At 39.8% G+C, this 23,181-nt stretch overlaps 2 protein-coding genes across 6 annotated transcripts in view; one reads left to right on the top strand and one right to left on the bottom strand.

Moving 5' to 3' along the window:
- LOC119415234 (heterogeneous nuclear ribonucleoprotein C) overlaps nucleotides 1-2,322 on the top strand; it is a 7,740-nt gene extending 5,418 nt beyond the window's left edge. For 3 of the 5 annotated variants that reach the window (XM_037682396.1, XM_037682399.1, XM_037682397.1), the window contains exons 6-9: nucleotides 356-522; nucleotides 1,574-1,687; nucleotides 1,820-1,977; nucleotides 2,059-2,322. In XM_037682396.1, coding sequence (XP_037538324.1) covers nucleotides 356-522; nucleotides 1,574-1,687; nucleotides 1,820-1,977; nucleotides 2,059-2,166 — 547 coding nt within the window. In that variant the 3' untranslated portion in view covers nucleotides 2,167-2,322. The remainder of the gene's footprint in view (nucleotides 1-355; nucleotides 523-1,573; nucleotides 1,688-1,819; nucleotides 1,978-2,058) is intronic. The other 2 variants (XM_037682398.1, XM_037682400.1) reach the window with 1 other exon arrangement.
- A 2,047-nt stretch (nucleotides 2,323-4,369) lies between these two features.
- Nucleotides 4,370-12,483, bottom strand: LOC119414782 (putative ferric-chelate reductase 1). Its single transcript, XM_037681895.1, has 7 exons — nucleotides 12,333-12,483; nucleotides 12,004-12,098; nucleotides 11,143-11,340; nucleotides 7,454-7,564; nucleotides 7,077-7,227; nucleotides 6,746-6,904; nucleotides 4,370-4,894 (listed from the first exon to the last, which is right to left on the bottom strand). Exons 1-7 carry the CDS (start codon nucleotides 12,460-12,462, stop codon nucleotides 4,842-4,844), a joined length of 897 nt encoding a protein of 298 aa, XP_037537823.1. The 5' UTR covers nucleotides 12,463-12,483; the 3' UTR covers nucleotides 4,370-4,841.
- Nucleotides 12,484-23,181: the final 10,698 nt, after the last annotated feature.

Genomic DNA, 23,181 nt, shown 5'->3' on the forward strand with positions numbered 1-23,181 from the left:
ATTGGTATACAAACAGGTAAAACAACACAGTATTGGTATACAAACAGCTAAAATGACAGTATTGGTATACAGAGCTAAAATAATGCAATATTGGTATATAAACGGCTAAAACGACAGTATTGGTATACAAACGGCTAAAACAAAGTATTGATATACAAACTAGTAAAACGACAGTATTTGGGATACAAACAGCTAAAACGACAGTATTTGATATACAAACAGCTACAACAACACAGTATTGGTATAAAAACGGCTAACATGACAAAGTGCAGAAGTTATGAGATGTTCCTTTTGTAAAAAGAGCACATGAATGTGTGTTTTTGTGTTTGATCTCAATGTTTTCTCTTTGATGCAGAATGTACTCGTACCCGTCTCGTGTCCCCGCCCCGCCTCCTCCCCTGTCGCGGGCCGTGATTCCGTCCAAACGGCCGCGGGTCAGCCTGAGTGGAGGAAGCAGCCGGAGAACTAAAAGCAGCTTCTCTTCGTCCAGGAGCAGCCAGAGAGTCTCGTCTTCCAGAACCAGTGAGGATCCTCTCCACCCTGTGATTTGTCTGAAGCTGTTTGAGTTTGTGGCCCAGGTTTACTGAAGCGCCCCGACCTGCGCTCATTTACCGAATAACACAACTGCAAATACAGTTCAACTCTACTACCGTTGTAGTATTGAGAAAATGTACTCCGTTACATTTTCAGGACCTTTTTGAGCGGAGTGTCGTTAGTAAGGATGATTATCACTCACCAGGCGGACGACGAGGGACTGAACAGAACATGAAGTTGTTCAATCAGAGCAGATTAAATTATCTGCCAGGCTTGTTTTGCTGCTTCCCACATTCTCCAGTGCAGAATTTGCCTTCTGGAATGGGAGCTTTGTCCTGAAAGTCAAACTTCGGGTATCGATCCCATCACGTTGGTATCACATTCGTGTAGATTCTCAGTCATCCAGAACGTGACAAATTAAAAAAAGACGAAGCAACTTCTGTATCTGAAGACGTGCAGATTATCGATAATTTCTTCAATCTGCTAACCCCTACCTCACTGACGTAAAGGTTGATGAAACGCTACATGAACGTTCAGACTGAGGTCGCTTTGAAAACCTTCGGAGATTAATCTGATTCAGTAGCACGTATGAAAAAGAGCGGGGTTGGAGTTGGAAAAAACTAAAAAAAAAAATTTTGTCACGTTCAGACTGTCATAAAATAAAAGTCTCATTTAGGTAAAAATAAATAAATAAAAATCAGATTTATTGTAGCCCAACAGATCTCAGCAGATTTTTGTTAGAAATCTTTCCCTCAGCTCTTTGGAGTCGGCTCTGTTAGCAAAACATCTTGTGCAGATTTTGATGAGCCCTCCAGGAAGTAATCACTGACGACGTTGCTACATTTGACGGTCTCGTTTTTACTGATGCTGAGCTCAGAGCAGGAGCAGCCGAGTCCTTCACAGCTCGTTTCTCAACATCTTCGTGTAAAACGCTGACACGAAAGGCGATACGCAGTCATTCGTGGAGTGCCAGGCCTTTATTTTGTAGGGGTCAGGTTTCAGTAGAGCTGGTCCTCCAAACCCTTTTCTGTCCCTGCAGTGAGGGTGGACGAGCTGCAGACCATCAAGAGGGAGCTGACCCAGATTAAAAGCAAAGTAGACGACCTGCTGGAGAGCCTGGAGCGCATGGAGAAGGACCACACGAAGAAGTTTGGTAAGAACGCCGCTCGTTGGGGTTTAAACGTGACCCCGCGACGACTTTCAGTCACGGTTCCTCAGGCCGCGACCTTTGACCTCTCGCGCTACGCCTGCTGATTGTTGATTAACGCGTCTTCGTGTTCGCCAGAAGCTAAGAGCGTAAAAACCGAGCCGGGAGAAGTGACGACGCCTCCGCACTCCAGCAACAAGAAGGACGACGGCTCAAAGAGAGAGAGGGAGAACCAGGACGCAAACGACTCCGATGAAGAGGAGGAGGAGGAGGGAGACCTGCTGGAGGAGGAAGAGGTGAGAACAATTAAAAATGCAAAATGTGGTTCAACATCGCCCCGAATTCTCCTTAAACTCACCGATCTGCCGCGTCTGCAGGTGAAGAGTCAAGAAAGGGAGGAGGACGAGGAGGAGGAGGAGGAAGGGGAGCACGTGGAAGGAGACGACGACGACAATTACAGCGTGAACGGCGACGACGACGCGTAAACTCTGAGCTCGGCCTCTGATTTCAACACTTATGTAGATAAAAACACGAGCATGGTCCTGTCACCCCCTCCCCCTGAAGATCTGTAGTCCGTTGTTCAGAACCTCTGAGTGGGGTAGTTAGCTGTAGGTTGTCCCCCCCCCCACTCGTCCTCAGGCGAAGACGCACGGACTGGGCATGTTCTCAGAGACGACAGCTCGACGGACGCCACTAAGACGGTTTTTAGCTTCTGTGCTTTTCTTTTAGTCTGTTTTTGACCCTGTGGTTTATATGTTTGTCCCTTTTTTTATATACTTTTAAGTTTACATGGAATAAAATTGCAAGCGAATATTCAATTAAAATTTAAACATTTTCTGCTAACCGCATCCTTTTTTCGTTGAAACTTCCCATCGGCAGAAGACAAACAGCAGAAATGTGGCGTCACTTCAAAAACCTCTGCAGAAATTTAAACTGTTCCAGGTATTGAGATTTTTAACGCCGCTCTGCTTAACTTGGCGTGAAAAAACAGAGTAATGTTGTGTATGTTGTTCAGTGCCAGGGCTGTGATCAGTCATGCATGGGGGAAACTAAACGGCCACTGGCCAAAAGGATGGTCCAGCACAGAAGAGCAACGTCATCAGGCCAGGACTCTGCAGTTTACACTCGTCTGTAGTCCAGCGGTCACTCTTAGGGATGAAGATGTTCACATCCTGGATAGAGAGGAACGATGGTTTGAGAGAGGAGTAAAGGAGGCCATCTTTGTGAAGAGAAACCGTCCGTCCATTAAACGGGCGGAGGCCTCCGTGTTCAACTTCATCTTGCAATGCTGTGATTACACTCAGCCCTCTGTGAATAGCAAGCAGCCGTCAGAGCACTAACGATCCATCGTTAGGCTGATGGTCCTTTATCGTGTGAACAACTAGTTCTGGATAAGACTGAACTTATTACAGCTCCTCAGACTGACGGAAGTCTTTTGGATTAAAGGTGAACGTTTCAACAAGTTTTATATTTTTGAATTCATCCAAAGGACCTGACTTAACTTTGTTAGGTTAGACCACCAATTATCTTGTCTGCAATACCTGCCATAGTTTGACTACAATAATATATATATATGTGTATATATATATATATGTGTATATATATATATGTGTATATATATATATATATATATGTATATATATATATATATATATATAGCTCACACAAAGTTTAAAACATGGAAATGTTACAATAATTAAAAGTTTTTTTTTTTTCATTACCACATTTGATCTTTTGCTAATGGCACAAATAAAGTTTAACCCTCCAACATATCATTAGGTTATTTTAACCCAAGGGCAGCAGGAGGTTATGTTTACCCAAACGTGGGAGTTTCCGTCTTCTACTTCATTTATCGCTTAATCGGTAAAACATTTTACTGGCACTCTTTTCTGTTTACTGACTTCCGAGGACCTCGATTAGGAGTTCATTTTGCAGTTTTACTTTTAAGTCTGGTTTCCAAACGTTTCACCTCCGACCCACAGGGTAGGAGAGCCCAAAATGACCAGTGTCAATGTTCGCACAACTTTATTTGTGGTGCGGTCCAGAGAGAAACCAAGACCTTCCTCTTCTAGTGACTCCTGCTCCTCCTGGGTGAACTCAAGGCCTTCCCAGGTCAGAGGTTTTGATTGCAGCACTCAGTCATCGTTTCTACAATGTCTTATTTATCTCCGTCTAGAGTTGAGTTAACGTTTCACCAAGATCTTTGATGACGGGAGATTTGGACCACAAAGTCTTCATCCCAAACATTCTCTGTGGGGCTCTCAGGTATGGCTCTCCCCAGATTGTGCCCAAAAACCTTCTGAAAGGAGGTGTCCTAATCAGATGCCTGAACCACCCCAACAGACTCCTTTCGATGTGGAGTCTACTCTGAGCTCCTCGCCCCATATCTGAGGCTGAGCCCGGCTGTCAAACGAAGGAAGCTCATTTCAGCCGGCGAGGGTTGGAACGTAGATGCACCGGTAAATTGTTAGCTTTGCCTTTTGACTCAACTCTTTCTTCACCAGGACTGACTGAAGCAACGTCCTCATTGTCAAATACGAGGCCCAAAATCAACCTTACTGCTAAAACCTGGGGTCTGTGTTAAATCATCCGGCGGCTGCTTTTTTTCTCGTCTGTGCCACGCCCATACGTCCAAAGACGCGACCAGTCACGCAAAATGCCGTCAAATCACAAACGAGTCAAGGCCACGTTTTTATTGTTTTTCAGATTATACAGTTCATCTGATGAACAGGGAAATTCCTGATGAATCATTTGAAGTAACCAAACAGAACCTTGAACCGGTCCTTCTCAAAGAATGATGGCTGAACGTCAGCTTGAATCAACAGACAAGTTATTAAAGGACTTCACACACGACTGTAGGTATTCACAAGATAATATAAACAGTAGGTGGTTATTAGCAGATAGAATACTATGTATAAACTTTATTAGATAAGAAGTACAAAATTAAGACATTCTTTCTTCGATTATTAAAGATTGAGTGCAGACTGTACATCACTAGATTCTTCATCTTTTGGCTACTGTTGTGCAAAAAACATGTAAAGATTAGTTCAGGAGAAAAAAAAAACACTTCTTGGACAGAAAAACACTCAGTTGCTGCTGTTTTAACCACCAGCTTCCTTCATCATGTCTTCACCGGTTAAAGCTTTAAACCGGGACCCAGTCAGGCCATCTTCAGGACGAACTGCGAGAGGACGCCCATCAGGAGCAGCACACCTGAAGGGAAACATTTTAAAAAGTGTTAGAGGAAAATGTTTTAACTAAAACCAGAAGATCCTGGCCTCTCTAGAAGACAATTCGGTCAGAGGACTTTCTGTTCAGGAGTCTCGTGTGTCGGACACCCCCGTACAGTTTCAGGTCCAAACCTGGATTCGAGGAAGCTGTTGTATCCGGCTAGAAGGACCAAATTGTTAAGAGGAAAACACTCTAAATGATGTTTACTCAAATGAAGCACACTCACACACAGCAGGTAAAGATCTATCTTCGGCACAATTTTACTTGCAAGACCAGAAATAGGAACAGTTCACACCAATATGCATTAAATGTATACACATGAAACCCAGTCACAACGATCTGGAAATGCTGTATTGTCCGCTCGCTTTTTATATCCTCAGCTTGACAAGGTTTGAGTGGGTGTCCTTGAAGCCAGCAGTAATCTCACATGGCACTCCTGGTCTTCACAGATACAGTCCACGGGCACGATAAGAGAGTGTTTTGACAGAAAACTTGGTTGTTTGTTTTAAGGGAAAGAACACTAGTAATAATGTATCCATAACTCCATAACCTCTGACCAAAATCCTCTGAAGAAATAACAAAAATGGTTAAATCGTGTCATCTGGACCAGTTTATTTGAGAAACATTTCGTCCCCCATCCAGAGGACTTCCTCAGTCTACGGCATGCCAACTATCTGTCCCATAGGTAGCCTTCAGTGCTGTTTCAAGCCAACCTCCTAAAGGCAGGCTTTTAACACGTGCAAAACACACCCATCCAAAACAATCAATCATCTTGTACAACAATCAAACGTTTTAGGCCAGCTGGCCAACTTGCTACTCACAGAAACAGGAGGACAACTGAGTAGACGTAGACTGAGGAAGTCCTCTGGATGGGGGACGAAACGTTTCTCACTTAAACTGGTCCAGATGACACAATTTAATCTTTTTTGTTGTTATCTACCTGGATGATTGAGCATAAAGCACTTCCTATGACAAAATTATTTTAGGCTTTTATTAAGTGTTTTTTATAAACTGTAAAAAACACTAAAGGCAAAATTCCAAATCTAACTTTAGTTTTGATGTGTACAACATCAACAAAGAGGTTCACCTCCGGTAACCGTGAAAAGGGTTTAGCTTGTTTTCTTAATACGGGAAACTCCAGTTCTTTGAATCATCCTCAAAACCGTGTTTTCAGAAGAGTCCTAGTAAAACAGGAGGCGCGTGATGCGCAGGGAAACAGGATTAACGTTTCTAAGAAGTAAAAACATGCTGGGGAAGAACTTTAAATGTCATTTCACAGTGTTTGGCTGCAAAAACACAACTCCAGGTATGTCACTGGATCCGAAATTTATTTAACTATTTATTTAGTCATGTTTTACTGGCTTTGACTCTGGAGAGGATAATATTTACAGTATGTAGAATTATATGCTGGTATTTAAGAACAGTTTATGTTTTTTCAAGTTTTGTATTAAATTGTACAAAAATGGACATTGTTTGTTTTTTCGGTTGAGTTTTGATGCCCATGGTTATGTAATTTTTTTAAAGTTTTAAATAAACGTGCATAAACTTACCAAATCAAATTTGGTAATTTTCCAAAGAAAATAACTTAAAGAAACTTATTAATTATAAACGTAACAAGGTCAGTGCCGCGGTCTCGTAATCCTGAGGATGCAGCGTTGAGCCTCTGTCGGGTCAGGAAGGAAAACGCTGCCAAATGTTTCATGGAGTTTGCTCCAAACTGCTAATATAAATCTGTGTTTTTATTATATATATATATATATATATACACATATATATAATTGTGCAGTTAATGTGAGTTAAGTAAAAATTTCAAGTTGAAATCGTGTCGTTTACCTTCGGAGAAGAGCGCCCGGTCCGTCCCTGATGTTGTGGTATGTGTTGTTGCTGTGGTGCTTGTGGGTGCAGTGGTGGTACTGGCTACGTTTGCTGACGGGTTGCTGAGGTCCAGAGTTGGGCTGCTCAGGATTTTAGTCAAGGTCCCGAGAGATCCATCTGAAAAAATGAAATTAAGAGGCGGTAACTATAAACACAGTTGTTTACTTTAACCCTCCTGCTGCCCTTGGGTCAAAAAGACCCATGAGGGAAAAATTGAGGCATCGTGGGGCATTTTGACCCAAGGGCAGCCGGAGGGTTAATATTTCATTGTAAAATAAAATATACCCACCATTGTTTAGTTGTCCAGAGCCGAGGATGATTACGTAGGAGGTGTCCTGGCTGCTCTTGAGGAAGGTGGAGTTGGTGGCGTTCAGCCCCGAAACATCAAACTCGCACTGGATCTGGTTATTATTTACCAGTCCTCGAATTTCTGTCACCATCTGCAAACATGAAACAAGAGCCATTCGTGTTTGTTTTCCAAGGCGCAGAGGATTAATTGTTGGTAGAATTAAAAAAATAACGAGCTGTTTCTAATTTCTGATGGGACATTTCTTCTTGTAGTTTTCAAGATTGACTCGAGAACGTCCAACTTTATTCATGTCAGGGTTTGTGTTTGAGTACATGTCCACATCCATCATCATCATCATGATCCAGTGAAGGTCTCACCGCGTTGCCTTGTGTCAGATTTCCACCCGCGTTGTTCATGAGCGAGGTCAGGAAGATGATCGACGCGTTGTTTGAGGCTTTGCGAGCGCACGCAAAGAGCAAAGTGGAGCCCTGAAACAGACGCGTTTGACAAAGATTAACATCCTGAACGTGGCGGTAAGTAGCCAGGAAGAAGTAAATAAAGGGATAAAGTTCTCCAAACAATACTCACGTTTCCAACTTTTCTTATTTTACAAGCCTAAAGAAAACTTTTATGTATTACGGCTTCAGTTCCTGGTTTTAATTGAACCTGTGATAAAATATTGTGAACACAATCCAGAATCTTACTTCCTCTTATGAATTAAATGGAAACCTGCAGTTGGATTTTGCACCTTTTTATAAACAAAACCTTTTAAGTTTCCCATTTGAGTGTACATAAGATTATATCCATTTCTCTTAAAACTAAGTATATTTACTTTGGAGGGAGCTGTTTGCGCTTTAAACACAAACATGATCCAAAATCGACAGTTTTATTTGTCTATTTTTTTTTTATCTGTTAAAATTGTTTCCTCATACAAGCAACTTTATACAGTTTCAGTGTGCTTTTGTTCTACCATGGATGTCTGAATTTATCTTATTAAAATATCTAACTGCAGTGTAAATAAAAGTTAATTATCTACTGGATATCTCTTTAACTTATAAGTGGCCTGGTTGGAAAGCAAACAGCAATAACTGGTAGTAAAATTAAGAATCTTAAAAAGTCGAAGCAAAATGATCTTACAAAATGTGTTTCTTTTTGTAGGAAAGCTGTTTGAATGTAGCCTAAAATAACTAAAATCAAAAGTGGCTTCATTTTAAAGTTGATTATATTTGGAGACCAGGCTCAGGTGACTTAAATGTTTATAGGTTAGTGAATTCTACATTAACTTTTGAAAATATTATGCAAAAACTTGAAGTTGTGCAAAAAACACATTTTCAATTTTCAACATTTTCCAAACATAATTGAGAAATATTGTTCAAAAAGTAATCTGCATCATTTTAAAAAAGTTTGCAGGAGGGACATACAGTACTGCTAGTTTGCTTGACCTGTTTGTTAAATTTGCTATTATGTTAGTTTTGCACCCAAAAGACTTATAGATGTTAATATAGTTTAATTTAATTTTTTATTTCTCTTTTTAAATATTAGTTTAATGTACTTTATCCATTTATCTTAAATTCAGAGTCAAACTCCAAATATTGCCTTGACTTTGTTTAGCTAACATGCTAACTTATTATTATGTTATTGTGTGCCACTTTTACTTCAACATAAAACGGCTTTGAGGCCATAATAAAGATAAAATTCTTTGATTGGATAACTATATACTTTATCCAAAAGTTCAAATATAAACAGCTATCTGTATTTTTATTATTATTTATTTATTAATTATGTATCAAACTTTTTAGTCCTGCTAAAACAGCTAAACAAACAAAAGGGAAAAAAAGAGGGTATTTTCATGGCAATCCATAAAGCTGACATATTCTACCTTTATTTTATCGTATTACACCAAATATTCTATTTTCTTTGTTGACATTGTAATTATGACACTAAATTCATAAATGTGAAACTGATGTTTGCATTTGGTGCTGATTTTAATTTGGTGCTAATGGCGTACCACAAGGCTCAGTCTTAGGACGCACTCTCTTTACAATCTATTCTACATAAGTAATGTAGGTTAGATAATTTCATAACGCATATTGTATTTCTATGCAGATGACACAGTTGTTTATTGTCAAGCTAAATCAGTTGCTAAGGTTTTCCAGCTTTTACAGTCTGCATTTGACATAATTCAGTCAAACTTGTTCTGTCTCAAACTGGTGCTAAAATAAATGCTGACAAAACCAAAGGGATGTTATTGTTTTCAAACAGGAAGCTGATACCAGCAGTCCTTCCTATCTTATCTACGTACGAATGGGGTCCCTTTTGAGTTTGTCGATTCTTACAATTGCTTGGGAATCTTGGTCAATAGACATTTCTCTTTTAAGCCTTATGTTGAAAATTTGATAAAGAAATCAAAAGCAAAACTGGGTTTCTTTTTTAGAAATAGATCCTGTTTAACTCTGAACCCTAGGAAACGCCTTGTAACTGCTACTTTCCTTCCCTCCATTGATTACGGTGACATTATTTACATGAACGCTCCTACAAGAACCCTGCAGATGTTGGATGCTGTCTATCATGGTGCACTAAGATTCATAACTGGCTGTGATTATCGTACCCACCACTGCACCCTGTATTCACTGGTTAACTGGTCACCATTAACTTCATGCAGATTCTCTCACTGGTACATTTTCATCCTTAAATCACTTCTTGGTCTGCTGCCTTCATACATCTCCTCCTACATGTCACGTTGTCAGTGCAGCTACAGCGTGCACTCTCAGGACATCATTACCAGCAGTGCCCCCTCAGTGCGGACTGAATTTGGCAAAAGAGCCTTCTCTTACTCTGCTCCTGTTTCCTGGAACACCTTGCAAAAAGATCTGAAGTTGTCGACTTTGACTGTGGCCTCTCTAAGAGATTTAAACAACTGCTACGTTCATAGCAAAGAACCAACACAGTTGTTCTTAGTTTGGTTTTTTTACCTTGTTTTATAATGTAGCTTGTTTTTATTTTGTTTTATAATGTAGCTTGTTTTTATTTTGTTTTATATCACTACTTTTATTTTTTTTATATGCATTTTATGACTGTTCACAATCTGTGGTTTTGTTTAAAACAGGTCTCTCTTGAAAATGAGTCCTCGTGACTCAATTATTATTAACCTTTATTTAAGCAGCCAAATCCCATTGAGATCACAGAGCTCTTTTGCAAGGGAGGCCGGGGCCTGAAGGCAGACTTTGGTCTGTGGGAGGAAACCAGAGTACCCGGTGAAAACCTAAGCAAGCACGAGATGAACATGCCATCTCCACACAGAAAGACCCCAGATCCAACCGGGGATTGAACCCAGGACCTTCTTGCTGTGAGGCAACAGTGCTAACCACTGAGCCATTGTGCTGCCAAAGAGACTAACTGGTGTAAATTCATTCAAACTTTATTTATACAGGTTAGTCTCATTGAGCCTCGAGGACTCATTTACAAGAGAGATGTAAATAAAGTTTGAATGTATGAATTTTGACTGAGCTCAGTAAAACTCTGAATGAGGAAACATGAACATTACGTTTTATTGTATAGATTTATTTATGTACCGTTAACCGTGTTTGTGTTTTTGTTACTCTTTAGGATGAGGAATCATCCTACGCTCAGTACAAATATATTTATATTTTGTGCCATGCTGGTGATCACTGATGCAGCGTCACTTTAAGTCTTTGTGAAGATAAAACAAAGTTTTAACAAGAAATCAGATTGAAGTTCAAATAGTTGCGCTTAGCTTCATATTTGGGACAAAATATTGTTTTTCTTGTCAAAATCCAATTAATCACAGCTTTCAAAATGAGCTTTCCCTGTTAAACATGTTTAAGTGATAGTCAGGCTTGGCTAAAAAATGAATACGTTTAAAAAAAATAAAAATTTCTGTTATTTAGCTTTTGATTTTTAAATCTTATCTATTTGGGGTTTTTTTTTAAGAAGATAATGACACCGTGTTGGTCTGCTGTTGTCTTTTTGCACGTAAGAAAAACTGTATAAAAACTAAGAAGAACTGAACATTTTGCAGCGATCAGAGGATGCGTTTGTGTCGTACCGCAGAAGAATTCACGGTGAGCCCCAGAGCGACGTATCCCGTGGAGTTTCCACTCAGCTGGAAGGAGAACTGGTTTGTCGTCACGTTTTTGACCTTTATGGAGCCAAAGAAGCAGCTGCTGTTTCCTGTAGGGTCACAGCCGCTTGGCGTGTCCACGCACAGTTTGCTGGACCCACATCCTGTCCCGGTGACGTTAACCTGCTTCAGACACAAACATTTATTGCAATTAAACCACTTCACTTCTGCAGATAACGTTTATATTTGATGGCCTTTTATCGCGTTAACTGTATAAACTGCTGCAGTGGAGGTTCCAGGTTAATAGATGATCTAACTTCCAGTTTTAGAGACGATAACCTTTTGAGGTGGAGTGAGAAAACAAGGAACGGGTTTTTACGGCTCGGGGCATTTAAATGACATCAACCACTGGAAGTTTACAATAAAGAGTCAGAGTTGCTGCTAATGAATAACTTTTTGAGATATTCTCAGTCGCCCTAAGCGCTGCGTAAACCATCGGTTACATTTTAACACTGCAAATGAAAAAAGCTAACAGAATATTTGATTTTTCTCCTTTACTTGTGTGTTTTGGATCGTTTTAGTCTGTCCTGTGAGCACATCTTGGCTTTTGATTTGAACATGTCTGCTTAACCTGTTCACAAAATAAAATTCCACGTTTGTGTGTAAAAAATACTAATTCCAACTAAATTTATGTTTGTAAAACTCGTTATTTCTGAATGGCAGAAACGAAACATTCACATTTAAAAGGCCTTGTAGTTCATTTAAATGATCATTCAGGCTTTTAAATGTTCATTAGATAATCTCGTTTGATGCTGTAGACCAATGTTTAATAGAATTAAAACGAACCGTCGTATTCGTGGCATATGACAGCTGTGCCTGGACGCCCGATGTCACCAAAACCACCAGCGTGGCGAAGAACAGGGTCAGCGTTCGCTCCATTTCTGCCAAGATGAAACAAAACAAAAAGGGAAAAGTTAATAAAAGTTAGAAAAGATTTGAATTCATAACTAAAGCTGCTAAATTAAAAGCCCCCATATTTACAAATAGTATTGAATTTAATCAAACTAGTGTTTCTAAATTCATCCAAATGAATACGTAAGCAAGTGCATTTTGTGTATAATCCAGGTAAATAATCTGATTAGAATTAATTTAATAAGCAAATTTAAAAGACTTACTTTGTTTGATGAGGGTTAAACGTTCAGTTCTGTGTGGGACTTGGAGGTTCTGGTGATGGATGGAGGCTGGCGGAGCTTTTTGCTTCCACCTGAAAGAGGGCGGGGCTTTAAGGTGTCTAACTACCTGCATGGAGGGTGTGTCCGTGTACTTTGTTGCGTTTCTGTCAACACCAGGGGAAAATTTCTGTAGAACAAGCTCTGTTACGGTTTAAGGAAAAAATGCTGCTCATCTGACTGAGCCAGACTTATGGAGTTTATAAAACATCACAAACGCTTTCATCAAATCAAGAACCATTGACTTTGATTTGGTCAAACTACAACCGAGACCCTACTGAATCTGTAGTTTTGACAAGTAGAATAAATATAATACCAAACTGGACCCATCAGAGGATAAAAGGTGTTTTAATTCAAATTAGCTCAAAACGTAGGCGCATTTGGTTGATTAGTTGTTGTTGTAACCACCTGCTCATTTCCCCCAAAATGGTGCCACGTTTGTTAGGAGAAGCATCTGAAGGTTGAGCAGCAGATTGTTTTGTGTAGTTTTTTTAGATTTGGATGATTGAAGCCTGAAGAAACAAAACATACAGGCAATTTAATAATGTATTCATATAAATAAGGGCCTCAGCAGTATGTGGAAGAACCATACACAGCCACGTCAGTCTGGCACCAATTCCTCATGCAGCTCAGCAGTTTGGTCACATAGAGTAGGTACAAAATACACACTTTATTGAAAATTGTGGCACCATTTAAGGGGAAATAAACATTTTCCTTTTAATGGTATAAGATTTGTTGGTAAGAAGCATAATTACAATAAAAATATAATCAACTGATTACAAACGTCTTAACTTTTTGTGCTGTGCATATACCGTGTGTTATTAGAGCACAAAGGAGAACGATTATGAACTGGAAACGTGGTCATTAGTTCATAGATTTGGAATGTGACACGCAAAATAAATGTAAAAAGTCTCATGCGTCAACGGTTGAGGGTTGGGTTTAATAAAAACGGACAGCTCGGTTCCGTAGTGTCGAACGGAGCGGCGATCAAGTTCAGCGCATTCCTAAATGGTTGGACTTCTGTCCTTTAGAAAACGTCTGCATCACCCGCGAGGTAGTATTCTGCTGAAGGGGACACTTTAATGGGAACGACTTCATATGTCATCGTTTTAAACTGGTGTGGAAAATAGAGCCAACTTTTAACGTTACCGTACGGATTTTTATTTGAGCTTTCTGAAAAGACTCTTGAACTAATTTACATCTTTGTAAGAGTGCCACTCCAAACACGATCGTCTCTTTTGTTGACACTTTGGTTTAGAACAGCAGCTGCTAAATGTCAGGAGGAAATCAGGCTTTAACTCCTAAACGGAGATCACTAGAAACAATTTCTTGACATACATAAGAAACTGACCATATTTTAAATTTATACAAAGTTTTATATAAAATAAAACCCCAGACTGTTTTACCTTTATATCTCTTTGGGAGATGCTGCTGGTAACAAAAATACTAAAAATCCCATTAAAGAACTGTCTGTTAAATTGTCCACTATATATTGATGCAAGCAGTTCATCCCTTGAGTTAGGAGGTTTTTAAAGGCCTGAATAATTCAGTGATCTAAGTTTAAATACTTAAAATAACGCCACCAAACATTCCTGTACACGGCTTAGAAACAGTTGATCAGGACTGTTTAAAAATACAAGTTTGGCGGCTTTGGAGAAAAAAAACATCTGACTCAGGACTTCTGCACAGCACTGTAGATAAACGACACAAAAGACCAGTTTTTTCTAGGAAAAAGAAGCTCGGTTTGTGTGTTGTTGTTCATTTTTGCTCCTTTTTTTGTTCCTGAAGCTTCAACGCAGAAAAAAAAAAACATGACTGAGGGATGGTGACAAACTACATCAGGCTTTTTGAAATGCTTTAAAAGAAACTTCCACTATAAACAACATCAACTTCTTTGTTTTAAAAAGTATTTAATCTACAGATTAAGCCAGAATAAGTTGCTAACTTTTGAATATTGGACGACCACAAAATGGAAAACTTTTCAAACTAGTTGACGTAGCATGACAAAGCATTTTACTACATCATATGTTGTATCATATTAGAATAAATATATTCAGTCTCTCTTGTAAATGAGTCCTCGAGGCTCAATGGGATTAACCTGCATAAATAAAGGTTGAATGAATATATGGGTAGTATATGATAATATTTTTTTTTTACTGTGTGTATAATGGTAATAATGTTGTTGCTTCTGTGTTTGTGTCTGTTAGCTATTACTATTAGTTTATGAACGTAATAACTTTTGTAACTGTTATGTTAGCAGGATGAATATTTGTTGTATTACAATATAAAGTAATTAAATGCTCCCTCCTGTTCACTTTGCTCATGTGTGACTGTGCACAGACCCATCCAGGCTGTCACACTGTAAAGTTTGCAGATGATACAGCGGTGGTGGGATGCATCACAAACAACGATGAGTCCAGCTACAGGCAGGAGGTGGAACATCTGGAGAGCTGGTGCAGAAAGAACAACCTTCACATCAATGTGAAGAAGACGAAGGAGATGATTGTGGACTTCAGAAGGAACAAACACACCTACCCCTCCCAAACATAGGAAGATTTGCAGTGGAAGTGGTCTCCAGCTACAAGTACTTGGGTGTACACCTGAATGACAACCTCAGCTGGAGCAACAACACCACCAGCCTGATCAAGAAAGCTCATCAGAGACTCTACTTCCTCAGACGGCTGAGACGAGCTGGTCTGGGAAGCTCAGTCCTCACCTCCTTCTACAGGTGTGCAGTGGAGAGCATCCTGTGCTCCAGCATCAACGTGTGGCATGGAGGCTGCACAGCTGCAGAAAGAAAAGCTCTGCATAGAGTGGTGAAGGCTGCACAGAAGATGTTGGAGTCAGCCTCCCCATCATCACAGACGTCTACACCTCCAGATGAAAGAAGAGGACCACCTGCATCATGAAGGACCACACTCACCCAGCACACACACTTTTCACCCCGCTCCCCTCAAGAAAGAGGTTGAGGAGCATTATGTGTAGAACCACTAGACTGAGGAACAGCTTCTACCCTGAGGTTGTTAGACTCATGATGAATCCATAACCAGGATAATCACTAATGACACTTTAATTGGAGATTTGACACTTTATCCATGCTGCTGATTATCCATGCTGCTGATCATCCATGCTGCTGATTATCCATGCTGCTGATTATCCATGCTGCTGATTATCCATGCTGCTGATTATCCATGCTGCTGATTTCTTACCCATAAGCTGCTGTATTCATACCCATCTGCTCACAACAGACTCATGTTCAGGCTGCTGTTTAATACACCGTATATTATTGTTGAGCATATATCTTAGATCCTTGTATACCGTTTCTTTTTATACTTTATATTTTTGCTATTTTCGGTTGTGACTGGGACCTTGAGTTTCATTCCACCTCATGTACCACATGTGATGCTAACGACACTAAAGAACCTTGAACTTTGAATGTTCTTTTACCAACTTGAAGTTTTTCCACAATATTTCCAAAGTTAACACAAATCCAGCTAACAATAAACATTTAGGTCGCCTAAGTTTTATTGGAAGTAATCTTCAAATTTACTAAACTAAAATCTAAAGCCACTTTTGATTTTAAAGATGGGCTGACTGGATCAAAATACTTTCCCACTAACTGAAACAACACATTTTGTAAGATGAACGTCTTGTGGACTTTTTTTTTTTCCTCTTAATGTTACTTCCTGTTGCTGCTGTGGAATTAATCATTGCACGTCTACAACTTAGTGTCAACCCCATTCAAGATGGACGCCACAGCTAATCAACCGTAGCAAACACAAAAATATACACCTCGTGTAATTTCATAGATACGGAGCTAAAATTTGGTGTGGTAGTAGCTGAGCGTCATCCGCAACACATACTTCAAGTGTTAGTCAAAGCACATCTTTGCTTAAAATTTTGGCATTAACTGTTAGTGTCAACCCTGTTTGTCTGTTAGCAAAATATCTCAGATTGGACTAAACAGATTTTAAGTGAAACTCTCAGAATTTAACGAATAACTACAACTCGTTACATTTTTCAACCCAATTCAAGATGGACGCCACAGCTAACTGACCTTAGCTAACACAAAAACACCTGTAGCTCTGTGAGTTCCACAGATATTAGACTAAAACCTGGCGTGGTAGTAGCTGAGAGTCATCCTCAACACATTCAGTGATAACACCATTCTTGACCAAAGTATTTCTTTTCCTTCTGACTGTTGAACGATTTAAGTTCAAAACTCTGGCAGACAAGGCGGCAGGAGATATGCTTTTTACAAACATAATTTAAAAAACTTTTAATACCTCACCACCACCAACAGCTAAAATAATTAAACAATTTTAGCTACTTTGTCTTGTTTAGAAGACGTCACGGTAACTTTGTTGTTAGACGGCGTTAAGAACGAAGGAACGCTCCACAGCTTGGACACAAACGTCTTCGAGGCGTAATCTCAATCAGAACGTTGAGTTTATCGCTGATCCTGCGTCCAGCAGACGTCTCCACGCTGTTCGTTCTTTAGGTCGGAGGCGCAGTTTGAAACGAGCCGAACCCCGTTCAGGCGGGACGACGGAAGGAAACTAAAGGAAACATTTCGATCGGAGAAAGTTTTCAGACTTTCTAAGATGGCCGACACACGAGTTCATTATACGTTTAAAGACCTGCACATAAGAGGAAACTGGTGGAGGTGTTTGTTTCGGCTGTTCTGGATTTATTGAAGCTAAACACGAGCATATTTGGACAACAGGGTGCAGCCGGAGAGAGGTCAGCTCCGAGGTCAGCTCCTCCGGTTCCTCCAATAAACAGACGAGGTGTTTTCAAAACCGCACATCCAAACAATCATCAACCAAGACTCGGCTCCTCGGGCAGGTTTAGACCCCCACTCGTTGGAGCAAAACAAGTTCAGAGGCAACAACTTTAGCAGCGCACGTGACGGCGAGCGGGTCCATTAAACACGTTTATTTAAAGGTTTTTACCTGTGAAACTTATCACGGGAAGCCTTTCGGATCAGAACTGAAACTTCTGTAGAAACGGTTTAAATTTAGCCATCAAATAAGTGCAACGATTTGCACTTCTTGTTTTTATCTGAAACGACTAAATCACCCTCAAAGTTACGTTTCAACCAGTTTCAACTCTTGTAAAGTCTCAAACAAGTGCATTAGAGCAGGGTTTTAAATCATTTTCCACTGGATGGATTCGTTTGTTGAAGTCTTAAACTCCCTTAAATCTGCTATGTTCTTGTGGTTTAGACTTATAATTTCTCCAAAAGTTTAGTTTTTTTTTTTTTTTTGCATGATCTTAGTTAAATTAGGAACATTTTAACGACCATAATTTCCAAACTATAAGCCACTACTTTTTTCACACGCTTTGAACACCGCGGCTTATACAATGCTGCGGCAAATTTAATTCAGTTCAATTGAATTCAGTTTATTTATATAGCGCCAAGTCACAACAGGAGTCATCTCAGGGCACTGAACAGAAACATTTTTATATAAAAATAAGAATTTAACATTATTTATTTGAAGAGCAGACTGCTTTGAGTTTAACTCCATCACAGAACTCTCATCTTGAGCAAGCATGAAGGCGACAGTGGGAAGGAAAAACTCCCCCATGAGGAAGAAACCTTTAGCAGAACCAGGCTCAGGACAAGCGGCCATCTGCTTCGACTGGCTGGGTTTAGTAGGAATAGATACACAATGGCAGGTCAGGAATCATGTTAAGATAGAAATATCAAAAGAAAACTATTCAATTTTAACAATTAATTTAAGGAAATTAGGTCAATTTGTCCTCTCGTGGTTTAAGCTGAAGTCAGCATAACAATCCAACCCTAACTATAGGATTTATCAAACAGGAAAGTCTTAATCCCAGTCTTAAAACTGGACAATGTGTCAGCCTCACGGACAGAAACTGGAAGTTGGTTCCACAAGAGAGGAGCCTGATAACAAAGATCTTCCTCCCATTCTGCTTTTGGAAACTCTACGAACCGCGAGTAAACCTGCAGTCTGAGAGCGAAGTACTCTGCTAGAAAATATGGAACAATAAGATCTCAAATATAAGATGGAGCTAGGTTGTTGAGGGCTTTGTAGGTTAGAAGTAGGATTTTGAATTAAATTCTGGACTTGACAGGGAGCCAATGGAGAGAAGCTAAAACTGGAGATATGATCTCTCCCACTAACTACAGTTAAGACTCTGGCAGCAGCATTTTGGATCAACTGAAGACGTTTTAAAGAAGTATTTGGACACCCAGATAATAAACCATTGCAATAGTCCAGTCTAGACGTGACAAATGCATGGACCAGTTTTTCTGCATCAGTTTTAGACGAGATGTTTCTAATTTTATTGATATTACGTAGGTGGAAGAAAGCGTTTCTAGTAATGTTTTTAATTTGGGGGATAAAAGACATGTCCTGATCAAAAATAACACAGTGATCTTTAACATTAGAGCTGGAGGCCAGATTATTGCCATCCAAGAATAAATACATTTATGGAATCGTTTATTTTTGGACGTGCTAACAAGCTTAATGCACCAAAACGTTTAGCCTCGTCACAACCGGGAACTGCACGTCTCTCAAGTCTGTACGAGGACAGTACAGGAGGAAGATGAAGATAGCGATCAATGACTTCCTGATAGGATACTGTATTTTTATTTTTTTTTAAACCAGCCGTGTTACAGGCAGTGTTAAAAAAAAAAAAAAGTATTTATGCATGTTACTGGTACGTATTAAATTAAAAGTTTTAAAAAGCTTTGTGTAAATAGCTCATGAACAACGTGGACACCAGCAGCTTATAGACAAGCGTTGCCTATATATGTACTAAATGATATTTTTTAATTTAGAGGGCACAGCTTTTATTTGGCTGCGCTCAATAGTCTGGAAATTACGGTAGTTTGACTGTACATTTTAGACATGAGATAATATTTATGCTAATTAATAATTATTTATTCAAATAAAAGGTACAAAGTACATCTCCTTTGCTTAAGCCTCCTGCTGCCCTTGAGTTAAAATGACCCCTGAGGCCTGTTTCATGGGTCCATTTGACCCCAGGGGAGCAGGAGGATTTAAGATTGTTTCAACCGTTATGCTTTGTTGAACATGAGTAGAAGTGGTATTTTAACTGTGTAAGAAATGGTTTATTATTATTTTTAACTTCTTTCCTTCTGACTGAGTTCTTGTGAATTGTGATAATTTTAATGTTTTTCACAGATGTTTCAATTTAAAATACATTCAAGAAATCTGTTTTCCCAAAAAAACAGTAAAAAAAACAACAGACAAGCATTTCTCTTTTGGCAGCTGGTGATAATAATAAATCATTTATATAAAGTTTTTTATTTTTAATTCTAGGTTAAAACAAAGAGTTCAGAACTTGTTTCCTCTCTTTTCCTCCTCGATTGAGTCGACGGTCTTCACCTGAAGTTTCTGAGCTCCTGATCAGTAAAAAGTTCAGGAAGGAAAACAACTTTTCTCCTTCAGCCGTCGTCTCACGTTTCAAAACCAAACGTGAACAAACGCAACCTTCCTGCTCTCGGGTGTTCAGCCAAAACAGTCGGGCGTTTTTGTGAGAACACGGAAGGAAAACCCCCACAAATCGACATCATGTAATATTTTTAGACACTGAATAACTCGAGGTGGAAGTGAGGCGAGTGAAAGAATGTCTTTGGTGATTATGTAAACAAGAACGTCATTTAAATGATCTGAAATCGAGATAAGAAAATAAAAGCATCGCCTTTTGTAAACGACAGAAAAGGTTCAGCCTTTTTTCGGTCAAACTTTACAACAGCTGGTCATCAGTGAGTCATTTTTATCAGTTTAATTGATCCTGATTGAATCGACAGAAATCTGATCAGCTGCGAGTTTAGAGAATGAACGGAAAGACGTCTGACAGGCGGCAGCACAAACTGCTGATGGCCTCCAGGAACCTTCTCCACAGAAGCAAAGTGGTAACTACGGTTTTTCTTTGGACTCGGGTAATCCGAGTCACACACTGAAGTCATCCGGTCCACTCTGCAGTTTCTCTTGAGAGTAACTCGAATCTGAGTCTGCAGCATTTTTCTTGTTGATGACACTTGGGTTAAAATTAATTCAGTTCAGTTTATTTATATAGCACCAAATCACAACAAAGTTGTCTCAGGGCACTGGACAGAAATATTCACATAAAAGCCAATTAGTAAAGTTCTCTACCTAAGGATGGAAGCAGACAAGTTGAATCTTCACTTCGTCGCCGTCTCTAGTTCTGAGCAAGCACAGTGGCAACAGTGGAAAGGAAAAAGTCCCATTTAAAAGGAAGAAACCTCCAGAAGAACCAGCCTCAGGACAAGCGGCCATCTGTTTCGACCGGCTGGGTTTGAGAGGACAAGAAGGAGAGACAGACGAACACAGAGTGGCAGGTCCAGGTGTAGGTGCAGGTGAACCTGAAAGACAAAAACACGTCAGGATAGAAAAAATAATTATAAATACAAAACAGGTTGAGCAGAGCAAGTAAAGACAGTACCAGAGTGAAGAAATGTGGTCAGTTTGTCCCCCAGTAGTCTAAGCCTATAGCACCAAAACTAAGGGACAGCTCAGGAAAACCAAGCTGACCCTAACTATAGGATTTATTAAAAAGGAAAGTCTTAAAACTGGACAATGCGTCAGCCTCACGGACACAAACTGGAAGTTGGTTCCACAGGAGAGGAGCCTGATAAATGAAAGCTCTGCCTCCCATTCTGTTTTTTTGGAAACTCTAGGAACCGCAAGTAAACCTACAGTCTGAGAATGAAGCGCTCTGTTAGGAAAATATGGAACAACAAGATCTGTAATATAAGATGGAGCTCCAGTTAAGACTCTGGCAGCAGCATTTTGGATCCACTGAAGACGTTTTAAGGAAGTATTTGGACACTCAGATAATAAACCATTGCAACAGTCCAGTCTAGACGTGACAAATGCATGGACCAGTTTTTCTGCATAATTTTTGGACAAGATGTTTCTAATCTTAGTGAAATTACGCAGGTGGAAGAAGGCGGTTTTAGTAACATTTTAAATAAATCTCAGGAAGCCCAACATTTCACTAATCACATCAACTCTGGATAAATATATAAAATTCACACGAGAAGGTGTAAAAGATGGCAGGTTGGCTTTCTTGGACTGTGAGGTCTCAGTTTCTGATGGACTTTTGCAAACTGAGGTGTACCGTAGATCCACCCACACAGACCAGTATTTACAGTTTGACTCCCATCATCCTCTGGAGCAAAAGTTAGAAGTCATCAGCACTCTGTACCACAGAGCAGACAGCGTCTCCTCCAACTCGTAGGGTCCTGGAGCAATGTGGATATCCTAACTGGGCCTTCCTGAAAGCAGAGAAGAAACCCAAACAGGACTCCAGTCAGCCAACAGGTGAAAAGGAGGAACCCAGACCCAGACCAGTGGTCATTCCATATGTTGAGGGTGCATCAGAGAAACTGAGACGTTTATTTTCTAAACATAACGTCCCAGTGGCTTTTAAACCCTAAAATACATTAAAGACTGGTTCATCCCAAAGATCCAGTCCCCCGGCACAAACAGAATAATATTGTGTATGTTGTTCAGTGTCAGGAGGGTGATCAGTCTTACATCAGGGAAACTAAACAGCCACTGGCCAAAAGGATGGCCCAGCACAGAAGATCAACATCATCAGGCCAGGACTCTGCGGTCTACACTCATCTCCAGGCCAGCGGTCACTCTTTCAGGGATGAAGATGTTCACATCCTGGACAGAGAGGAACGATGGTTTGAGAGAGGAGTAAAGGAGGCCATCTTTGTGAAAAGAAATCGTCCATCATTAAACAGGGGTGGAGGCCTCCGGGTTCAACTGTCCCCCTCTTACAATGCTGTGATTGCTAGTATCACTCAGTCCTCTGTGAGTAGTAAACAGCCATCAGAGCACTAATGATCCATTGTTAGGCTGATGGTTCATGTGAACATTGTTGACAATATTGCAAGACTGTGGGAAGGGTTTAAAAATATTGTCCTATAAAGGTTTAATAATATATATATATATATGTATATGTGTGTGTGTACTAAAATAAACTTACTACCTACTACTTGTACTACTATTCCTACTTCGCTGTTTTTCACTTATCGCGGAGGAGCGGAGAACGGAAACCCCTGCGATAAACGAGGGATTACATCATTTCTTTCTTTTATTCTGATTTACTGAAGAATGTGAGGATGGCGCCCTCTTGTGGCTTTGTGTTGTCATTTATTCCATTTTTATTCCAAATTTATTCAATATTTTAGTGAATCTAAGGTTTGAGAACTGAGTTTCTTTACAAAATCCTAATGATGTTTTCGTCAAGGGTGCTGAGTTAAAATTAAGACGTGCTTGAGCCCCCACCCCCCCAAAAAAACTGTCTAAAATCACCACTGGCTCTGAAGTAGTTTTATACTATTTTTATTAATTAAATTATACTATCAAGCACATTTAATCACCAGGATTTTATCCAGCTGGAGAAATCTCTCAGAGAAACGATAAAACCCGTGAATTAAACTACATTTTTAAACATGAATGAGATGAAATTTAACAATAATTCTGGAGCATGTTCGGCTGTTAAGAGTTAATTTATCTGAGAATAAAAATAATCTGAGAAATCAGAAACGGCTGAAACAAAACGTCGTAATTCCTCCCAAAGTCCTGGAGACGTTTAAAAAAAAAACAAGGTAAAAAAGAGGTCTGTCCTCTGAGGGACGCTGGTTCAGGTTCAGGTCTGTCGTCTGAGGGACGCTGGTTCAGGTTCAGGTCTGTCGTCTGAGGGACGCTGGTTCAGGTTCAGGTCTGTCGTCTGAGGGACGCCGGTTCAGGTCTGT

This window comes from Nematolebias whitei, chromosome 9, assembly GCF_014905685.2.
Source record: "Nematolebias whitei isolate Nwh7 chromosome 9, NemWhi1, whole genome shotgun sequence".
In the NCBI taxonomy this organism is placed as follows: Eukaryota; Metazoa; Chordata; class Actinopteri; order Cyprinodontiformes; family Rivulidae; genus Nematolebias; species Nematolebias whitei.

Coding starts and splice junctions, on each gene's coding strand:
- LOC119414782 (XM_037681895.1), bottom strand. CDS start 12,462: ATGCAGGTAGTTAGACACCTTAAAGCCCCGCCCTCTTTCAGGTGGAAG. Junction 11,341..12,003: donor CATATGCCACGAATACGACG/GTTCGTTTTAAT, acceptor TGTCTGAAGCAG/GTTAACGTCACCGGGACAGG. Junction 4,895..6,745: donor CCGGGCGCTCTTCTCCGAAG/GTAAACGACACG, acceptor GTTTCCCTTCAG/GTGTGCTGCTCCTGATGGGC.